Source organism: Crocodylus porosus, unplaced genomic scaffold (assembly GCF_001723895.1).
Source record: "Crocodylus porosus isolate Cpor-Errol unplaced genomic scaffold, CroPor_comp1, whole genome shotgun sequence".
Lineage (NCBI taxonomy): Eukaryota > Metazoa > Chordata > Crocodylia > Crocodylidae > Crocodylus > Crocodylus porosus.
Genome location: NW_017728918.1, coordinates 12,509,349 through 12,530,554, shown reverse-complemented (window position 1 = coordinate 12,530,554; position 21,206 = coordinate 12,509,349). Strand labels below are relative to the sequence as shown.

Below are 21,206 nucleotides of genomic sequence, written 5' to 3'. Positions count from 1 at the left end.
TTTACCACATGGGTGCTGCTTAAGTATCTGTGTATTACCTGAGCCATGTGTCTGACCTCATTATTTACACTTTGATGGCAGGTAGTCAACATGCTGCGGCACTTTGTCATTGGCCAGCTTCTCAGCTTCTTGTACCAGGTTACTGGAGGTGAGAGCCTATCTCCCTAGCAATGCCTGCACAATTGCTCAAAACTCTTTCAAACTCAGTGAACTTATAAACAACTGGGATTTCAGTGCCATTGATGGATTTGCTCTTTTTCCTGGACTTGTGGACACTTAAGTGCATTTTCGCTTAGACTGATGGTTAGTCCAAAGCTGGTTTCAGAAGTAACAAAATGGTCTTCCAGCAGCTGAAGGTCTTCCCTGGAGCAGATTACCTGTGTTCACTGTTCTGTTTATCAAATCTTATGAGTATATCAGAGCTCTTGTATCATGTATTTGGCAACGTTAGTCCCAGCACACATCCTGAAGAGGTTAAATAACTCTCCTGAAGTTCAGAAGCAAATCCCAATTCCCACGTGGAGGTCATAGATCATCTTATATCACTGCTGCATAGACCAGTATGACCAACATTGGCCTGAGATCTCCTTGTTTGACACTGCTTGTCACAAGTGATGGGTCAGGTGGGAAGGCATTGATCTTTCCTCTGCCAGACATACCATCATGTAGCTGATCTATGGAGCTTGAATCAATTTGACAAAAGCATTTGACACTGTAAGCTGACCTGGTAGCTTATGGGAAGGCTCACCTGGTTTGCTTAATGGTAACTTTAAACAAAAAAAAAATGAAGAAAAAATTCTCATCTAGTTTTCATTTGTTCAATTTTACTTGTAATTAAAGGCAAAGACTAGATGAGTCCTATTGAGGGACTCTAAAAATATGCTGATTATTGATTCAGTAGTCTTTCTGGTCCGTTGTGTATTTCAGTCAATGAAATAGCCAATATGTGCTATTGACCGGATGGGCTTTAATAGACCTTTTAGAAACCACCTTGTCTTTTTCATGTAATAGGCATTTGGCAACATTTTAAAATGCACACTCAATAGATTTTTTTAAATGCATTTCACTTTTTTCATGTGTTCCTTGTTTAATTCAAACGCACATCTGACATGAAAGCTAAAGATAAAAGTGTGACATAGCACAATTAGTTTCTGTGAAGTCTGCAGAACTTTAATGGAACCCATCTCTTCCCTATACACAACTAGCAAAATACAGGCTGTTTTTACCTGTTTATGTCACACATTACAATCCTCAGTTGAGTGCTTGTGTGCACCTTCACTCACATACACAGACTTGTATTTGATAATGTTGGAAAGAATTATGCTTTCCAAATAAGCAAAGCACTAGTTTCCAAAATAGTCAGATCCAGGTGACACTCATACTAGTCATTAGCAAGAAAAACAACCCAGAATGTAGATCAGAGATCAGTAATACAATCAACATCAGGAACTTTTGTAAACTGCTTTCCTCCTTATCTGTCTAGTATTGTCTAAATTTTGCCTCATTAGTGCATGTTGTGATTCCACACCAACTAATCTATAGCTGTTTCTGAGCAAATAAATACAAACTTAGGAGTACCATTTAAAAGCGATGTGCTGGACTTGTGCATATAAATCCACTGAGCCATTAAGAAACAGGATTTATGAGCAGGCTTTGAGGAAATTTAGTCTTAAAAAAATGCTAACAATTTGCTGAAGCAGAACTGATTGATTGATTTGTTGGTAAGAAACCAGCAGGGGCCTTCCCATCATGCTTGTTTTATTGGTTCTTTTGGCCCTAGTGTCTTTCCTAAATTTCATCGTAATATTTAGAGCAGTGGTTCTGAACCTTTTTGGACTCAAGGCACCCCTCCCTAACTTCTGTGAATTGAGCAGCACTTATTTCTTCTCACCTGATGGCATCCTTTAAAGGCTGGGCCTTGACTGAGAATCACTGACCTAGACTTAGGCTCAGACTATAGGGATTGGATCCAGATTCAAATCTAAACTTACTAAATTTCCAGACGTGTCTGCAGTAGGTGCTCAGATTTGATTTGTTGTAGAGCTCTGAAGTTTGGAGCTAAATTTTTCCAAAATTTGACGCGGGGTTTAGCCATTTTCATCGCACTTCTATATGTACGATGCTTGGATTCTGTTGTAATTATGACAGAGACCTGGCTTTGTCTCTTTCAGGGCACTGATATCATTTTGTCATATATATAGAGTAGAGAGTGTGTGTGTGTATGTATGTGTATATATATGTAGATAGATACTCTACTGTTTGCTTTCAAGCAATTTGGGGAGTGTGATAAAGCTTGTACTGATAAGATGGTGATTACCGCATTGAATCGTATACAATACAGCAGTGCCCAGAACTTACTTTTAAAACATTTCATAAGCCCCCAGAGATGCAACAAAGAAACACAGTTCACTTGCCAGAGATGCACAGTAGTATACAGAAATCATAGCAAAAGTAGGTCTGCGAGGGTCTCAGCAAGTTCTCTACTCCAAACCCATGCTCAAGGCAGGTTCTTGTCTGACTAACCGATCCCAGTTAGATGTTTGCCTTATGAGGGGTGCAGAAGTGATTAGCCATCCTAGTCTGAAGTCAGGCCGAAGGCAGGACAGGGTGGTACTTTAGAGACCAACTGGTTGAAAAAAGCAGTAATCCATGGTATCAGACAGGGGTGGCAACTGACTTGTGAATTCTTTTGGAAACTCTTCTGCCTCCAGCCCCATTATTCATTCACTGTCCTGTTTAAAATGCCCAGTACTGGGCACTGCATCTTCTAGTAAATGATGTTGTCATAGGGGATGAAGATAAGTGGTGCTAGGGAATGTATTCCACCTACCGTACAGACAAAGAATGGAGTTGGTTCATTTCTCCCTCTCACTAGCTTTTACTCCTGTTGGGGGGAGACTGCACCAGTAAGACTGGAGGGCAGAGCTGTGGTGCTCAGTGCAGTGCTGTTGTTACTTCTCCTATGTCCCCTACCCCCTGTGCAAAGAGGATCCTAATTCTTTTGTCAAACAGCTTAGCTGCATCTACAGCAACCTCTCACAGCATAGCTAATAAAAAAAATATCCCTCCCCTGTAAAAGAAATCACATGCATTTTGCTATGGATTTTTTTTACTTGAACCACAGGAAAAGTTCAAAACAGAAAAAAAACTGCTGCAAGGTTTCAGGTTGGGGTGCGGCTGATGGCAGGCCACCCGGCTGGTGACATTTGCAGGGGAGCGGCATCTTCGGGGGTGCCAAAATGCAGGTCAGCTCCTGCATGAAGGGTATGGTCTTTCGGGCACAACCAAACCAATGATTGAACTCCGTCACGGCCACCCTCTGTGCCCACAAGACTTTGGCCTTCACGTGGCACTGCCACATCATCCAGGAGTGACCTCACACATTCATCCTACCAGATATGCCTTCATAAATGTGGGCATTCAAGCACCCGCCCCACGCGAACTGCCTCTAGATGTCAACTCTGCCCTGTAGTGCCGCAAGGTTGTGTAGCCTGGGCTCTCAGCATGGGTGTGGGCACGTGGGCAGAGCCGGAGCTCAGTGGGGACAAAGTGCTGTACATGCTTCCCACACCAGCTCTCTGTGCCCCTGTGTGACTGTCCCTGTGATGCTAGCCCTGGAGGGCTGCCAGCAGCACCCTGAACAGGGGCATGGGCAGGGACTGTGAGCTGTGCAGTGAAGGCGCTTCACCACAGTGCTTGCAAAGAGAGAAGAGCTGGGGGCGAGGAGCAGCAGGGAGCAGGTGCTGGTCCTGCTGCCATAGAGAGCAGGGTCAGCAGCTCTGGGGGGGATCTCAGGGCTGGACAAGGGATGCACCAGGCTGCAGCCCTTTGCAACACTCACCTGTGCCAAGGAGCAGCTCCAGCTAGGGGACAGGACAGTCAGAGGCTGCCTGGATCCTGTCCAGGGGGGCACACAGGGCCTGATGGGTTCCTGCAGACAGCACTGGCTCCTTCAGGCTGCTTGTGCTGTGTGCCCCAAGGCACAAAATAGGGAGGCTTTTATAGCCTGTAGCAAGGGGCTGCCAGAGAGCAGTCCAGCCCTGGAGGAGGAGAGGTGACCAGGCAGGAGCCCTGGGGCTTGCTCTGGCTGGCCTCCTCAGTGGGTGGGCAGGCCCAGCCCTAAAGTCCCTGTGTTAATGTGCATTAGCACATCTACATGTGCATTAATGCACTTTAACTAATTGCGCCTAAACTTGATACTTGCTTTTATGCATATATCAAATGTAACATAAAATCACCATTTTTAAGATGCATTAAGGGCACGCACATATAGACACACGTTCTTAATGCGCCTTAAATCAGGCTAGTGCACATTAAATGCCCAAGTGTAGACACGCTTTCTGATTCCTGGGTCCCCAGAGCTTGAGGATGAAGGGTTATGGGGGAAAGGGTACCTTGGAAGTAAGAGTAGTTAAAAGAAGCTGCAAGAGAGGAGGAAGGGAATGATGAAGGAAATGGAGGAAGTGGGGTTGGGCACGAAATAGAGAAGGGAGGTAGGCAAGAGAAATGAAGAGTCAGAGAACAGTGGAGGGGAACAGCTTGAATGGAAGTGTTAGCCGGGGGTGGAGTGGAGGAAGATGAATATTCTCCCTTCCCCCAAGTTAAGTGGATGGTTTTTGGATAAAGGAAGAAATGCAGAGGGACTCTGTAGGAGCTGCTGTATTTTGAGGGAAGCGCAGTGGGCCAGTTGGGGCATGTGACCAAGGGAAATTAAGGTGCAGCAGAGAGCAATGGGATTGGCAATGCTGACAGGACTTTCACTGGTGCAGGAGGGCCAAGCTCCTCTGTAGATACAGCCTTTCCACCTTCAGCCTCAGGGCCAAGTTACTCCCTAGGCCATAAGGCAACAAGTAGACGTTCAGGCAGGCAGATCTCATGTTCCTCAGTCTTTTAAACCTTGATGCTCATTCCCTGCCTCCTGGACAGCCAAGTCCACTTTAGTTTTATGGCTTCAAGTACCAATAAAAACTTTTACAGTGATATAATAGGCTGATGTACTGGTTAGGTTGGACCCACTGCAGCGTTGTATTTTTCTACAGAGCTTTTTTTTGCAGCCGGGATATTGGCTTTTTGGAAAGATCCTGTAAAACAGAAGAGGTGTTTCACTGAATGTTTTATCCCATGTGACTGTTTATACAGAACTGTCTTTTTGATTGTTCCCCCTTCATGATTAGCAAGGCCTGATCTTTTCCCTGTTTACACTTATTTTAACAACTCTGAGGAGCTGCCAGTCTATTTGCTTCAACAGCAGATGACTGTTACACAGCTTTATTTTTTTAACTGGTGTTCAATTTTAGGTGTTTCCAGACAGTAAATACTAAGGCTTCTCTTCACTATTCTACTGTAATTTGTCGTACAGTTGTAAATACATCTTTCTCTTTTCTCTTACTTACTGCTAAATGAAAACTCACTTTTTTAAGGAGGCTGAGCAAATAGAAAATTGTCCCATTTTTATATACACTGTGATTCTCTAAATAGATATTATTATGGCAAAAAGAAAATGGGTGGGGGGAAGAATGCAAAGCAATTTATTGCTGAAAAAGGTGGAGCTTTTAATGGCAGTTCTCTAAAGTTTCCAGAGATATTTTTTGAAACGCTGTGTAGTGCCTTACTGACATATAATGCAAACCTGGGGAAGAAAAAAAATGGTATTTAGAGGTCTTCAGATACAGTCTTAGGCTGCAACACCACCACCAAAAAGCTACTAGCTGTCTGACACAATAATTATTCCATCTATTCTAAACATTTTTATTCCACAATTTGTCTTTTTCTCTGGTAGACACCTTGCATTTCCAAGACTGAAAATCAGCCTCAAGGACTTGCAACTAGCGTTAGGTGGGGACAGACACCCATCAATCAGTCTACACCCTGGGACACAGATGAACCACCATCTAAACAGATGAGGGAGAATGAAAACCCAGGTATGTTTTCAACCTCATTTGTAATTCTACAAGGGAAAATCATTGAAAGCAGAATTCAATACACTATCTCCAATTACTTCTCTAAATTAGACTTTATTGTGAGTCTTTTTTTGTGCTACAGCTGGATTTTTCTCTCATTGTGAAGACCCCCTCAAGTTTCTACTATACCAGGGCTAATATAAATGTATTAAGATGCCTGCAAGTTCATTAAAGTGTTTTTTCACCTTCTCTGCCTTCACCAGAATAAAAGGCACTGTGTAATACTTTAAGACCTCTTTTATGTCCAGAACTACCTGAAATGATTTCCAGCTTCCAGACACATATCATACATTGTGTTGCTATGCCAGACGCCTAATTACAATCTCTTTGTAGTGGCTGGAGCACCATTATTATATACGCAGAGTGTTTGTCAGGGAGCCATGAAAGCACGGTGGGGAAAGAGGTTAATTTTCTTGGAAGCATGTACTTAAGCTGCGTAAAGCGCAAAATACATAAAATTGTAAACATGCGGCATGTCACCTGATGAGTATTTTAACAATTGCACTCACATCATTGTAGCAATTTTAGGCACTTATCAGTTTGGAATAGTTCCAGATCCTGTGCTACTTTATGTATTGTAAAGAAAAAGAGACTATAGAGTCCATTAAAAGGTTCCAGTATGGGCAGCATTTACATAAAGAGAAAGTTTGGGGGTTTTTTGCCAAGATGGTTTGTATTGCTAGCTTTCCTTTTCCACCTTGTGCTCCAGGTACAGCGCCGTGGGTGACAACAGTCGCAGCAGGTAGCCAGCCAACTCTTATAACGCATTCGTATGGAATGACTCAACCTCCAACCTTCAGCCCAGCAGTGAACGTCCAGGCCCCCGTCATTGGAGTTACACCCTCCCTCCCTCCTCACGTTACCCCCCAGCTTCCATTAATGCCAGCTCATTACCAGCTACAACAGCAGCCTTCACAGCCTCTGAGTAACATGGTTGTGAACCTGCAAAGCCAGCCTCTCTACACTAACAGCCAGCCAATCACCATGTCTTCTATGACTGGGGTTGGCCAGGTGACTCATCCAGGCCACACCGCGGTAGGGAATGGTCACATGACTTGCCCTATTCTGCCACCACCTCCACCTGCTCTGCCTTCGGCAGCCCTACCCAATAGTGTTCCAGCCACCAATGGGCAGGCTGCTCCTCAGCCTCCTCCCAACCAGACGGGCAGTCAGGACAACACAAATGGGGTACAAATGCTACGGACTATTGGCGTAGGAAAGTACGAGTTCACAGATCCTTGGCATCCAAAAGGTAAGTCAGGCTGGACTCCTTAACGTTGTTTTTGGTATGTGGTACCATAGTGCTCACGCTCTCAGGAATGAATTGGGTCAAGTGTGCCAAAAAGCAGTAAAAGCAACAGCCTTTCCCGTGGAAGCAGCTTTGCTGTTGATGTACATGTGCCAACACTCCCGCATCCGTTTTCTGCCTTGTGTTCTGCACTAGCTTTTATGAATTAAAGATGACAAAACCGATTCTTAAGAGGAGGAGAAAGAAAAGCCATGGACTTCTTTTAGTGTTGAATGACATCTTTTAGGGTCCATCAAATGAGCTACTATTCCACATCTCAAAGCACATGAGGCAGCTGTTGCTATGTGCCTTTTTTAGTTTCTGTGATTTCTTTTGAGGTGCAGCTTATTTATTTATAAGTCAGACCACTTTCCTTGGCTTCAGTTGTGCCTTAGTTCAACACTGTAAATTTTTTTTTTTTTTTTTTTTTTTTACCCATCTTCTCCCCACTCACCTCACTGGGAATCAAAACAGGTTAAAATAAAATTATTGACTAACACCAAGAGAAAGCCAAGAAGTTCAGTTAAAGGTGAAACTCTGTGTTATCCACTTCATTGGGCTCAAGTGTGACAACAGACTGTGAACAGTGGATCTGACCTCCTCAAAAGTTGATCTTTGCTCAAAAGCACTTCCTAAAAGATCCACAATATTTAGTTTCAATGAAATGTTACAGTTGGAGGCCCTTGAATATTTTTATAATCTAGTCTGTATGGGCTCTTAGTTTTTATTTCACTTTTAAGGTTTGCCCACGCTATTTTAAAAATCATAAATGTCCCACATGTGAAGCTGAAGTAAAATGTAGCTTGACAACATATAAACATAAGTAGGCCTGTCAGCAAAATTTATTAAAATGGTTAAAAAAAAAAAGACCACAAAGACTCCATTGGGTTTATAATATAATATACAGATTTGTATTTGCATGAAACTTATTCACTCACTCAAGCTATTCAGGTCTGTTATGTAGACCTGTTAAGGCCAAAGAATCGCTCTCAAAAAAGAAAAAAGAAACCAATTAGCCCAATAATTCTTACTGCTTATTGTATAAATTGTATTTTGACATGTGCAGACCCTTACCAAATGTCTCTTCAAAAGAAATTAAGGAATACACTTAGCAGTCATTTTCCAAAACAAAATATTTGGATGAGACTCCAGTTTTTTGATCCAACTACCAAGTGTGATTAGACCTCATTGCAAGTTTGGCCTTCTGAATTTTCATTTCCTTTAAAATGTTAAGTTGCCTTTGAGTGAAATGAGAAGAAGCAAGGAGCTAAAAAATGGTAAAGAGGTGTGTTAAGTTTGTTTCTGTCAGTCCTTTCCCTTTTCACAAATAACCATTTAAACCAAGACCTTGTCTGCCAAGTTATGTTTACAAGTTATAAATCCTGGTGGGAAAGGGGCTTACAGAAAACACCTGAGAGACTCAGCTGTAGAGGTGCTAGTAGATGCATTGAGCTTATGCTGAAGCTATTCCTTTTATAGAGCAAAGGTTCCCAACCTTTGTGGCCATCTCTATCAGTGTGTTCGACTAAGACTAATCCATCAACATACTTAAAACACGTGCCCGTCTGGAAGCATTTGAGTAGTCTGATTTGTAGCCGATGAGTTGACTTGCATGCTTAAAATTAGGCATAGGGTTACAGTTTTTCCCTATTCAGGTCCCATAAATTCAGCCCTATCAGCTGTTGCCTACCATTCCCAAACAACTGTGGCACTTACTTGTAGGATACCTTTGGCTGCAAGATGCTACAAACTCCAAACCTTAATATAACCTAACGGGGAAAAATACTTTTGTCATGGCAAGCTTTTAATATTTGTTTATCAAAGCCTTGGGATCATCATAGGGTATCTGGGGTGCTCTAAAGGCCAGCCTTGCCCCTTTAAATGTCAGATTCAGAACAGTGTCAGCTCCATGATGTATGCAGAATTGTGACACGTGAACCGGAGGGTTGGAAGCAGTGGGACATTAGACTCAGCCAAAAACATAAGAGCCACGGTGAGAAGAAGGCATGTAAAAGCCAGTCACGTGAAGCAAGTCTTTCTACCCATTTGGTTCATGGGAATCTTTGTTCCCAGGACAAGTTGAGAAGCAGAATACTGAAACAAGTGGTAAGTCTAAACAGTGACAACTGCTGACACATTAACCATGTTATTTTTCATAAATTGTAGGCTAGACAGCTGTTTTCCCAGGAATTAGATTTAACTGGCTTCTCTATTTATGGTCATCAGCAGCTGATTTATTCTCCCTTTTTAATGGTAAAAAGAGACAATGAAGCATGCATACAGAAATACCTCATAAGCAGAGCTTGTTGTACAGGGAAGAAATCATTTCTTCCTCCATTTCTAATCTTAAAAGGATTTACTGCTTCAGCTATAATTTAGCTTGTCAAATCTAGTGTCAAACAAGCACATACATTATTTACTTTTATCCCAAAAATACATTTTAAAAAATTAAAAAAGAGAAAGGGGCAGGAGGCAGAAGAAAAGTGAGTTTGGAAACCAGACCTTAAAATCTTGCCATGTTAGAACAGGGATCTTAATATAAACCACATAAGTTTGAATGTGGGTCATTTTTTAAATATTTTTAGTTTTAATTTCTCCCTTAAGGGATTCAAGCTCTAAAGCCCAATTGATTTCACACTCTTACATGATAGACAGATTGCTCTCAGGAAAGGGATAGAGGCACAATGTGTTGGTATCAAGCTGTTCAAACATATAAGTCAAATCTGGTTCCTTAACTTCTTTTTTTTTTTAAGATGTGCTCTCTCTTTTTGGGGAACCTTGGCCAGCATTATAATAAGATCTGCTACTGACAGCAGTGAGATCTATCTCATTAATTTGTGAGATATTCTCTTTTATTGTTTGACTTGACAGTCCCTTCTTGCACAGGTTTGAGTAATCACACAACGATCCCCTAAGTGAAAGAACAGGTCTTGCCAGTCAGAACGATGGGGTTACTTATATTTTTAGACTTCATTAGTGAACTGATTTGAAATTTCACATTTTGTTTCCCATAATTATGTTTCATTTGGCTGAGTTGTATTCCTGAAGGGGTTGTATTAGAATGCACTCACTCGATACAGTGTTTTTTAATTGGCTACTTTAAATAAAAGTAAACAAATAAATTACAAAAAGGATAGGCATTGCTAATATGCCGCTTCATTTGCAATAGGTCAAGTTATCATCTCTCACATGTTACTGAAGAAGGAAACTCATTTGTGTGGCTTTGGGAATGTTATATTTAAATAACAAGAAGTGTTATGTTACATACAACAGATTTCTTTTATATTTACAGTTTACGGGCCCAGTTGGGTAGTATTACTCACGCAAATGCTCCCTTTAATTTCAAAGGGTCTTGTTTTCATAAAGGCTTGCCCACATGGTGCTACAGTTACAGGAATTAAATATTTTCTTTTCTGGATGGGCAAGATTCTCTGATTATTTGGTTTATTATACTATATATAAATTTGCCAATTCTAGCATCATCAATCAAATGGATTTCATATATCCAAGTCATAGGAGGAGTAAAAAGTATTTAAAGTGGTAATTTCTTTTAGCATTGCTCATGCAGAATTGTGTCACTGCATTTTCTGAAAAACATGGGGTCTGTTATCATAACGTGACCAACAGTAATTGGTTTGGACAGTAGCTGCCCTTGGGGTAGATTTACAGTAAATATTCCTAGCTGTCTTCTAAAGCCACGTCATGATAATACAGAAATATACCATTATTATTCTAGGAGAGAAATAGCTTTTGCACTCTGTGCCTCTTCCAAGTCCTATTCTGTCATGCAAAGATTCCATGGGAATTAGAGAGGAAGCATATCCAGTACTCTGCAGTGGGAATCTACTAAAGCTCACATCAGATTTGTGAAGAATATAAAATTATAGTGCGTCAAGGAGATGTTCAAGGACAGTTTCAGCATTGCCAGCCTAGGTTCTCATTTGCCCAGTTTGCCTGGCCGGAGGAGCTGAAACTCAAAAAGAGGAATCCTACAAAAAGTGGAAGCTTGGTCACATTAGCATGGGCATTCTGGGAAAGTATTAGGAAGGCCAATGCATGAATTAATATGCAACCAGCAAGGGGCATAAAAACCAATAAAAAGGGTTTTTACAAATATGTCAAAAATGAGAGGAAGATTTTTCTATCTGGAAAAATCATGGAGCAGGTCCTAAGGAATCTATTGTGCAGCACCTAGAGGAGAATAAATCAATCGGGAACAGCCGGCATGAAGTCACCAAGAGAGAGTCTTACCTGACCAACCTGATTTCCTTCTCTGGTAAGGTGACAGGCTCTGTGGATGGGGTAGAGGAGTGGATGAGACATGCCACTGTCCTACAACATTCTCATTAACAAACTAAGGAAAGAAACTGGACAGAAGTATTGACACGTGGATACATAACTGGTTGCATAGTCATACTCAACAAATAGTCATCAGTGGCTCATTGTCTAGTCGGGAGGATGTATTAAGCGGGGCTTTCCTGGGGAATGTCTTGGTCCAGTATTGTTTAATATCTTCAGTAATGATTTGAACAAAGGGATTGAGTTAATACTTCACAAATGTGTGGATGACACCAAATTAGACAGTCGCAGGTACGCCAGAGGGTAGGGCTAGAATCCAGAATCACTTGGACAAAATGGAGAAATGACCTGCAGCCAGTCAGATGAGTTTCAACAAGGATGAGTGCAAAGTCCTGCACTTGGGACAGAATAATTGCTTGCACAAATACAGACTGGAGAATGACTGGCTAGGCTGCAGTATTACAGAAAAGACCTGTGGGTTACAGTGGACCATAAACTGAATATAAGCCAACAGAGTGCTTTAGTTGGAAAAAAAGGCCAAATAGCAAACTGAGTGTCACTTGCAAATCAAGGAAAGTGATTCTTTTGCTCTATTCACCTAGACTACTGTCCCACTCTTCAACAAAGATGTATCTTCAAATACCTGAAGGGTGATTACAGAGAGGATGGGGATAGGCTATTCTCTTTGGCTGTAGGTAACAGTACTAGGAGCAAATGCCTCAAGATCTGGCAGAGAAAATTGGAAATTAATATAAACTTTCTGACTATATGGATAGTCAAGCATTGGAACAGGCTACCTAGAGAAGTTTTGGAAACTCCATCCCTGGGAATTTTCAAGAGCAGGTTGGACAGACACCTGGTTGGGATGGTTTAGTCAGGGATGAGCCTGCTTTGAGCAGGTGGCTGAACTAGAGGTTATCATTTTCTCTGTTACTCTCTATCTTGGGCTACCTGTATCACTGGGTCTAGCACAGTGGACAGCAATATTTACATTATTGCATAGATTTCTAGGATGTAGACTGAACCTCCCCCAGTGTACCAACTACTCCAGCTGAGACATTATGAAGGAAAAGTAATACATCAGGTAAGGGACTGAAACTCATTGCTTTCCCCCTCATTTCCTTTTGGAGCAGTGCAAATTCAGACTTCATCCTTCTTCAGGGTTTGTGAGTAATGCACATATAGCTCTTTTCATGCCATATATTATTTCCTTTTTCTTATTCCCATCTGTTTGCTCAGCCGTGGTGACAGGAGCAAACAGACTTGCCCTTCATTTGCTTTCTTGGTCCTAGTATTTACCAGCTGCTTGACCACAACTACTTGGTTTTTATCTAGGTGCCTAGAATTCTAGGGTGGTCTCCTGTTCAAGTATTAGCCAGGCCCAAGACTACTTGGCTTCAAAAATGAGATGTATTCAGTACAGTGTGGCCACTCTTCTGCCATGTCCGCTGCATAAATGCCCTGCCAGGATTTACTTTCCATATAAAAATGTTTACTTTTAAAGAATTTTGCTAGAACTTCAACCATGGATTAGAAAATGTAAAAAATTATGGCTATTTAATGCGTTTGTGGAGTTGGAAGACAATATAGGACCCCACATACAGTAGCTACATGGGTACATGTGTTGTGAATGCGGCCAAGGACTGGGCTTAGTTATGCAGCCTGCATTAGCTCAGCGTAAAGGGGTTTAGAAGTTGCAACATGACACTATGGACAAAAAGTGGGAGAGCTTCTCACTTTTGTAGCTGCAACTCCAGCACCTCTTGTCTCAGTGTCTGTGGAGGATAACACTGTTCAGGCAGTCGTGATGGTCCTGATAGATGAAGCACCAATCTGTAAAGCACATAAAGTCCCCACAGATCGTGCAATGGTTGCTGGTGTCCCACTTCAAGGTGAACTCAAAAACTTTGCCCTGGTCAGGTTTTACCTTCAAGGCACTGATGTACTTATTCCACACAGCATCCTTCAGGAACCTCTATGGGCAGGTCCCTGTATGGGGTGATGATAGTGCACCCCATACAGGGACTGGCAGTTAGGGCTGGGTGCAGTGAGACACCTAGCTCCTGCCCCTCTTTGTGCCATGTTCAGCAATAACCAATGTGCTTCCCAAGGTGCTGTGTGATGTTGTGTGCTTAGCTGCACAGTGAGGCAAGGTCCCTACCCTCTCACCTGGATTTGCCCTCTTGTGACCTGTTCAGGAATGTGGCCAGATCTTGTTGGATGGCAGACTGGCAATCCTCATCTAGGTGGTCTCCTTAAGGGCACTCACAGGATGTGACATTGCAGAGGTCTCCTGGATAAGGACTCACCTGCTGGTAGGGGATGTGCAGGATATCACTGCTAGCCCAGAGTGGCAGGTTCATCCACATCTTCAAGAGCCACTTCATATCACCGTCCACTCTCATCAAATGTGTCTTGGGAACTGCTGAGCCTCTCAGTGTAAACAAGATGTGGGGGGATGCAGATGATGTTTAAGGCATTGATCATCTGCCAGGGGGCCAGCAGGAAGAAGTCAGGCTGGTGGATATCCTGCACAGACTCATGGATGGTCTCCTTTAGCATCTATCTCATCTAGTGGCCAGTTGGTGTGCTCAGGTGCAGGTAGCTCTCTCTCTCTCTTTTAGGTGTCTCATAGGCTTGCCCTGGATTTTGACAGTGGTGGGCAAGACAGAGTTTCTTTTCATTCAGTCATTATGCAGGAAGGTATGTTCACAGTCATTGAAGTGGAGCCCCATCCATCTAGCTACCTTAAAGCTGATCTCCAGCATTCTCTGGATTTGGTAGCATTCACCGGTGAGGAGGACTAGGCCATCTGCATAGCCAGGATGTTTAGCTAAACTCAGAAAATGGAGAAACTTAAGTTCTTTTACAGATCTTCCTCCTGCAAATTATAACTAGTCTTGGGCATTTGGGGTTTTAATTTATGAATTTTGATGGGTAACATTGGTGTTTATTTCCAAGTATTTTTCATTTTCTATATTTATTGGTTGGCAACTTTTAACTAGCAAAAAAAGAAACTAGACTATATGACTATAGAAGTCATAACAGATTAATAAAATCCATAAATAAAATTCATAAATAAAATCCAAACCCATAATACTAATTTTTCAACACTTCATTTTCAAGCATCATCAAACATCATGAATTAAAACCAAGGTGTACCTTCAGGGGTGAACATTCCCTCCCCACCCCCCAGGTGGCTGTGTAGCACCTATCTGCCTACCCTGGCTCCCTAATCTGGCTCCTCTCTCCTGCCTGCCATGCTTTAGTATAAACATCTCTACCATGAGTCCTGATTGCCTTTTGGTATAATTAATATATTGTTTAGGAGGCTGTCTTTGACCCACACTCTAGCCATCCATGCCTTGCTTTTCCCTCCTCTTTCCCTGGCTCCCAGGCCAACTTGGTAGTGTAGGTGTCTGCCCTTTTCTTCCTCTCTCTCACCCTCTCCCTCTGTCCTTGTCTGGGGCCTCAACTCTGTTGGGCTCCAGCTTTCCTTACTTTACTGCCCCCAGCCCATCTGGTCTTCAGCCCTCTCACAGGCCTTCTCCTGGTACAGGCTGCCATCTACCTCCACCTCCAAAACCAAGAAGAAAATGGAAAAGGAAAAAAAAGTGGGAAAAATTTTCAGGATGCTGGGCACTCTGCACTGCAGCCTCTCTACTCCCTTCTTCTCCCCCTCCCTGTACCCCAACAGCTGTCTCAGTCCACCAGGTGTTACTAACAAACAATCAAAGGAAAAAAGAAAAGAAAAGAAAAACCAGCCCTGTATCAGGTCCACATTTTCAGTCCTCAGGGCATACCTACTTCCCCAGGCACTCCCTGCGCCAACAGAAACAGTCCTCAGACTTCTGGGTGCTCTCCATCCCCCAGAACTGCTCCAGAGGCAGCATAAAGAGTTCCCCATTCTCTTGGGCAGCATCTCCCCTTGCTGAATTTGACGCCCTTTGTCTCCCTGGAGGGCTCTGTCCTTCTCCAGTGCAGGGGGCAACCTGTCCACTCTCCCGCTCTGAAGCAGAGTTTATATCCCCGTCATCTGTGCCGCCTTGGTCAGCTGGCTGAGCTTCCTGTTCACCTGGCCCAGGTGTTGCTAATCTCCTGTCCCCTCTCACTCCTGTGTTCTGCAGCCAGCTGCTTGCAATCTGGGCTCTGCAGGGGCAAGTCCATAGCCCAGGGTCAGTCATCTCACATCAGGAGGTTTCTGCTCTCTCTTACAGTGGGCAGCTTATCCCCTCCTGCTCAGCTGCATCTCTCTCCTGGCAACTGGGACCCCAAGCACACTGATCACTGGGCTGCTCTGGCAGGGCTTTTTCCTGCTGCAGGTGATCCACCTTCCCTTAGAGCAGGGGTGGGCAAAATGCGGCCCGCGGGCCAGATGTGGCCCACCAGGCCATTCTATCTGGCCCATGGGCCCCTAAAAAATTTAGAAAATTAGTATTTATCTTACCCTGGCTGCCTTTCGTGCTGCCCTTGATGGCTTGCCAAAACTCAGTAAGCAGTCCTCCGCCTGAAATAATTGCCCGCCCCTGCCTTAGAGCTACAAAAGTTCTGGCTTTAAAGTGGCCTTTCTGATTTTTCTTTCCTGGCCCTCTTTTCCCTGCATTAGGGTTACAAAAGGTAATACCTACAAGGTATGGCATCAGCACTGACCTAATCAAAGGGTGCATTTACCTATATCACCCTTGACCTTAATACATTGGAACTGTCATTAGCCCTCTGATAATATTAATTTTCCTTCCTTGTAAATGTCAGCAATGTACATTTCAGTGTTTTGTCAATAATCATCAATATTTCCACAAAAAATGATGCTTGCTGACTTGGAGAGAGAATTGCAAAGGACCCTCAACCCAATCTGTTTTCCATCTGAAAGTAATTGGGGAAGAATTTCAAAAGATGCAGAAGCTTAAATGTAGATCTCTAACTGCATAAGAGAATGGATCATGGCTCAGTGATAAAACCTCTGGACTGGGACACAGAATAACTGGAGCCATTACTTAATTTCAGCCATGGGCTATTAGTTTAATTTTGGGAAGGTCACTTACTCACTGTTACTCATCCCTGCATCTAAAATGGGAATAACAGTGTTGTCCTATCTCCTACCCTTTTTCTATCTTATCCATCTATAGTGAGCTCTTTGGTGCAGTAAATTTCTCTTACTATACATTTTTGATACTAGGGAAGTCGCATTAGGATTTTGTTGACACTGATTTAATAGTCACAGTATTTGTTGGCCGAGTGTGATAATGGTTCCTGGAGAACTGTAGGACACCTGCTTAAAATTTTTAACTTACAGAAAAATGCTTGCACAGGTCCTTCAAAATAAAATCTTTCTGAGATTAATCATAGTGATATACAAGTATAATAATTACAAGGACATTGCAGCATCCTAATCGACAGAGCAACTTTGCAATATTTTTTTCAATTCTTATTCCTGTAGGATTGTTTTTTTAAAAAGTCCCTACACAGTATCCTCATGCTCCCATATGTCAGTTTTTCATGCTTAGAGTTCTGTCAAGAGTGGTCAAAGAGAATTTGAGAGTCTTGGAAAAGTAACTTAATGAATATACTGTGTAATGGATAGGTAGTTGAATTCTTTTTTTCACTGATGAATCAGCAATCCGCTGCAGCTGGGTGACATCTGATTTCTGACTTCCAACTAAAATACAAACTTCTAATTGCTACAGTGTGTTTAACGAGGTATGTATAAAAAAACACCCAGTTAATGAGAGTTGTTAAAAACTTTCCCATCTACTTTTTGCATTTCTTTTTAAAACTATCTGCTGTCTGATACTTTGTTTGATGCTATTTTTATTACTTAAGTGACAGGAACCAGCTCTGGGACACTTGAACTTACCTCCTCTGGAAAACAGACACTCCAAAGCATCTTCTCTTGATTATGTCTTCTGTTCATGGGCTGTGGTGTGCCATATTTTTTAGAGCATGTTGGGATTACAGATGGGCATGTATATGAAGACTTTCTCTAAAAAATGGATTACACAAAACAAGCAATTGAAAATGTTTTTTCCCCACTCGACCCTGTCAATGGTTGGGGGAGATGAATTAATTTGGTAACTCCTTGGACAGGATGTAACCATGTACAAAACTGATTTCCGAAACCACGGTCAGTCTCAATAGAATCTGATGTCTACACACATTTAACCCTGTGCAGGCAAACAACAACCAACTGGGTTTAAAATCAGTTTATGGAGAGTCAGATCTGAGTTTTCTTTAATGACTGTTTGCGATACTGCTTGTTCTGCAATTCTGTCCCATCCAGACAGCCTTGCAACTGCATGGAACAAGGTGCAGAATGTTTCCAAGTTCTGGTGGTGCTATAGGATTTTGGCCACTCTTTGGGTTTCCTCAAGCAAACCTCCATGTCCACTTAAAAAACCTTTGTCTGAGCCTAAATTGTCTTGTGCGTTGACTGCTGAAAACTCTTCCTCATCTTGCTTTCTTGCCATCTTCACTTTGCAATACTTAATCCATCTAAAACTCTGCTCCAAAGATCATCCACCTTGTCTGCTGCAATAACGTGTTGGTTCCTCTTAAAATCCCTTCACTCCACCCTTGTATCCTCTCTAGTCAAATTCCGACTCTTCCTGGCTCTGTAAGACCTTTGCTTGCCTCCTAATTTTCCAGTCTTATCTACCTTCACTCCCTTGTGTGTTCTTCTCATGCCACCTGTCTTGCTGCCACCTTTATTTCATCCTTACAGGCCTCATCTCTTTCTTTCATCAGGGCTGTAAACCCAATAACTTGTTTTGCTGATAATCCAGAAACTTTTTATTGACCACCAAATTTTTTTACTGACGTGTTTTAACTGACCTGTATTTTACATAATGTAAATATAACCCTTCTACCAACCCTGAACAAAGGTCAGTCAAATTTAAGGTTTTAACACCAACCATAGTAAAAAAAAAAAAAAAAAAAAGTTTGGTGATCAGTAAGAAGTTTGCAGATTACCAGTAATAAACATATTCTTGGATTGACAACCCTTTTTGACTGCAGAAATTGTTTTATACCCTGCTGCCTCCCCTCCCCCCAGGGATTCCCTACTCATCCCCACATGAATGCTACAGGCAGGCAATGGGGCCCAGCAGCAGAAGCATATGGCTGAGGTGAGGAGACTCTGGAAGCTCCTGTAGGTTACATAACCCTGACAGCTCCATGAAAGGCCCTGTGCTCCTGCTCAAATACCAGGTGACCTTGCTCTGCTCTATCTGTTCTTTAGTGCCTAACTCCAGCTTCATTTATGACCATATATCTTCAGTTAGCTTTGGGTGGCTTAGTTTTTTATGGACGTTATGGACAGATGCTTTTAGCCTAGATTTTTCCAAAGAGTCTGTAAATTTACAGACAGGAGGCCTGAAGTTGATTAGGAACAGTCAGCATGGATTCACCAAAGGTAAGTCATGCCTGACCAACCTGATTGCCTTCTATAATGAGATGACTGGTTCTGTGGGGAGACGGGTAGATGTGGTGTCCCTTGATTTAAGTAAGTCTTTTGATACCATCTCCCACAACATTCTTGCAGGCAAGTTAAGGAAGTATGTGCTGAATGTACATACATAGGTGGATAGAAAACTGGCTGAAGCATCAAGCTTAGAAAGTAGTAATCAATGGGTTGATGTCTAGTTGGCAGCCAGTATCGAGTGCCGGGGCTGTTTTTGTTCAATATCTTCATCAATGGCCTGGAAGATAGCATAGAGTACACCCTCAGCAAGTTTGCAGATGATACCAAGCTGTGGGGAGTAGTAGATACACTGAAGGATAGGGCTAATGGCATACTGGGCTGCAGTGGTAAGTGTCTTGCCAGTAGATCAAGGGAAGTGATTATTCCCCTCTATTCAGCAATGGTAAGTCCATATCTGGAGTACAGTGTTTAGTTTTGGGCCCTCCACTACAGAAAGGATGTGGACAAATTGGCGATAGTCAATAGGAGAGCAACAAACATGGTGAGAGGGCTAGGGGACATGATGTGCACATACCTACAGCCTTCGAGGCACTGAACATCCTGGCTCAGTCTCGCCTTTGAATTCTAGCTCAGTGGCCCAAGGGGAGATGGAAGGTCTGGGCAGCCTCCACTCCTCCATACTCGTGCCTAGGCATACACATTGAAGGTCTGGGTGACCTCTCACGCATACACCACAATCCAGAAGGATCAGTCATTGCTTGCTACACAAATATGAATATATAAGGACACATTGGTTAATATTCCCAAATGGAGCAGTGAATTTTCTCTAAAACCAGTGAAAGGGAATCATTGGAATAATTCTGTGTGTGTGTGTGTGTGTGTGTAGACAACAATTATAAGTAGGCTTCTGTCCCATATTTGATGCTAAAAGAAAAAAGGAGGAGAGATAGTTTAACCAAGTTTGTGAAATAGAAATACTTAAGAATGGAACGTCTGCTTATCCTGCTGTGCCTTGCGATTACAGATGATATGCTCGTCTATCCCACGGTGAGACAGGGCTTTGAACAGTAGTCATGTTGAATAATAGTAATACTGTAGGACTTGCATAGTGCTTTACATCTTCAAAGCGCTTTACAGACATTAATTAAAAAAAATTAACTGCTTAACTGGAAATAATTGATGTTCATGTTTTGTAAGACAAAAGGACACAAGGACTTTGGCTGAAGCAAAAGTGAGAGTAACTGTTATAAAATTAGATTTGGAATAAGGACATATGCAGCTGCACTTTTCAGATGTTTTCTGGTGTATGAACATGAGACATTCTTAAATGATGGAGGTAACAAAATGCTTAGTTTTACATGTTTAAAATAATCCATAAAAATATGTTTTTCAAAGTAGGAAATGCTTTCCATGGCAGTTGGAATGGTTCCAGGACGAGAATTCTTACCCGCATGGATGTTCTGGAGGCTTTTCTATATATTGCTAGTCAGTGCTTCATTTTGAAGTATTTGAGTTTAATCGTCTGTATAAAACCTTTCTTATTCAGTCTGCCTTCCACAAGGGGTGTCCTCTAATTATATTCAAAGGTGCTATTATGCATATGAGGATGACAAGGTAACTACGACCCTCTCTTGAAAGTTTTCAGTTCATAACAATTGTTTTCCAAACTAGATAATATTGGGAGTGTGGTAAATAAGATGAATTCATCACTAGCAACAAAGCATGTGAAATTGTAGGAATGATGCTTCCATGTAAACATAACTCCTGATGCAGAGCTGGACAAAAAGTGTTTGTAATGTGGCCTTTTGTCAAAACGAATTCAGAAGTCATGGCATAGTTAAGAAATTTCTAGTTCTTCAAGTAGATGAAACTTCAAATATTCCAATTTACCTTTTAAAACAAATTCGTAAGATTTCAGATAATATGGATTTCAGATAATAGGCACCTAGCTTAGGATTGGAAAATTCCCTGGAATGTTTTCATGTGAGCAGGAGACAATAGACACTGCTTTGCGCACATGATTAGGAGGTGAAATCAGGTGTTTAGATATACTAGACCAGCAGTCAGCTGTATTTTTCTACTGATGAGTCAAAATGACCCCACTCAGGTCTGAGGTAGGCCAGAGCTAAGATGTCACCACTTCTCCCTGCCACCAGGCCCCTGCCCCGTGGCAATGAAATCCCCCTAGCTCAACAGGCTGGTTCTTGTGGCGCCAGAGCCAGCCTGTGGGGTTAGAGGTTGT

The 21,206-nt window shown here is 42.3% G+C and overlaps 1 protein-coding gene across 2 annotated transcripts in view; it reads left to right on the top strand.

The window, feature by feature from the left end:
* Positions 1-21,206, top strand: part of KLHL29 (kelch like family member 29) — a 473,943-nt gene that overhangs the window by 281,855 nt on the left and 170,882 nt on the right. For both annotated transcript variants that reach the window (XM_019537334.1, XM_019537335.1), the window contains exons 3-4: positions 5,780-5,921; positions 6,670-7,212. In XM_019537334.1, the coding sequence (XP_019392879.1) occupies positions 5,780-5,921; positions 6,670-7,212 (685 nt within the window). The remainder of the gene's footprint in view (positions 1-5,779; positions 5,922-6,669; positions 7,213-21,206) is intronic.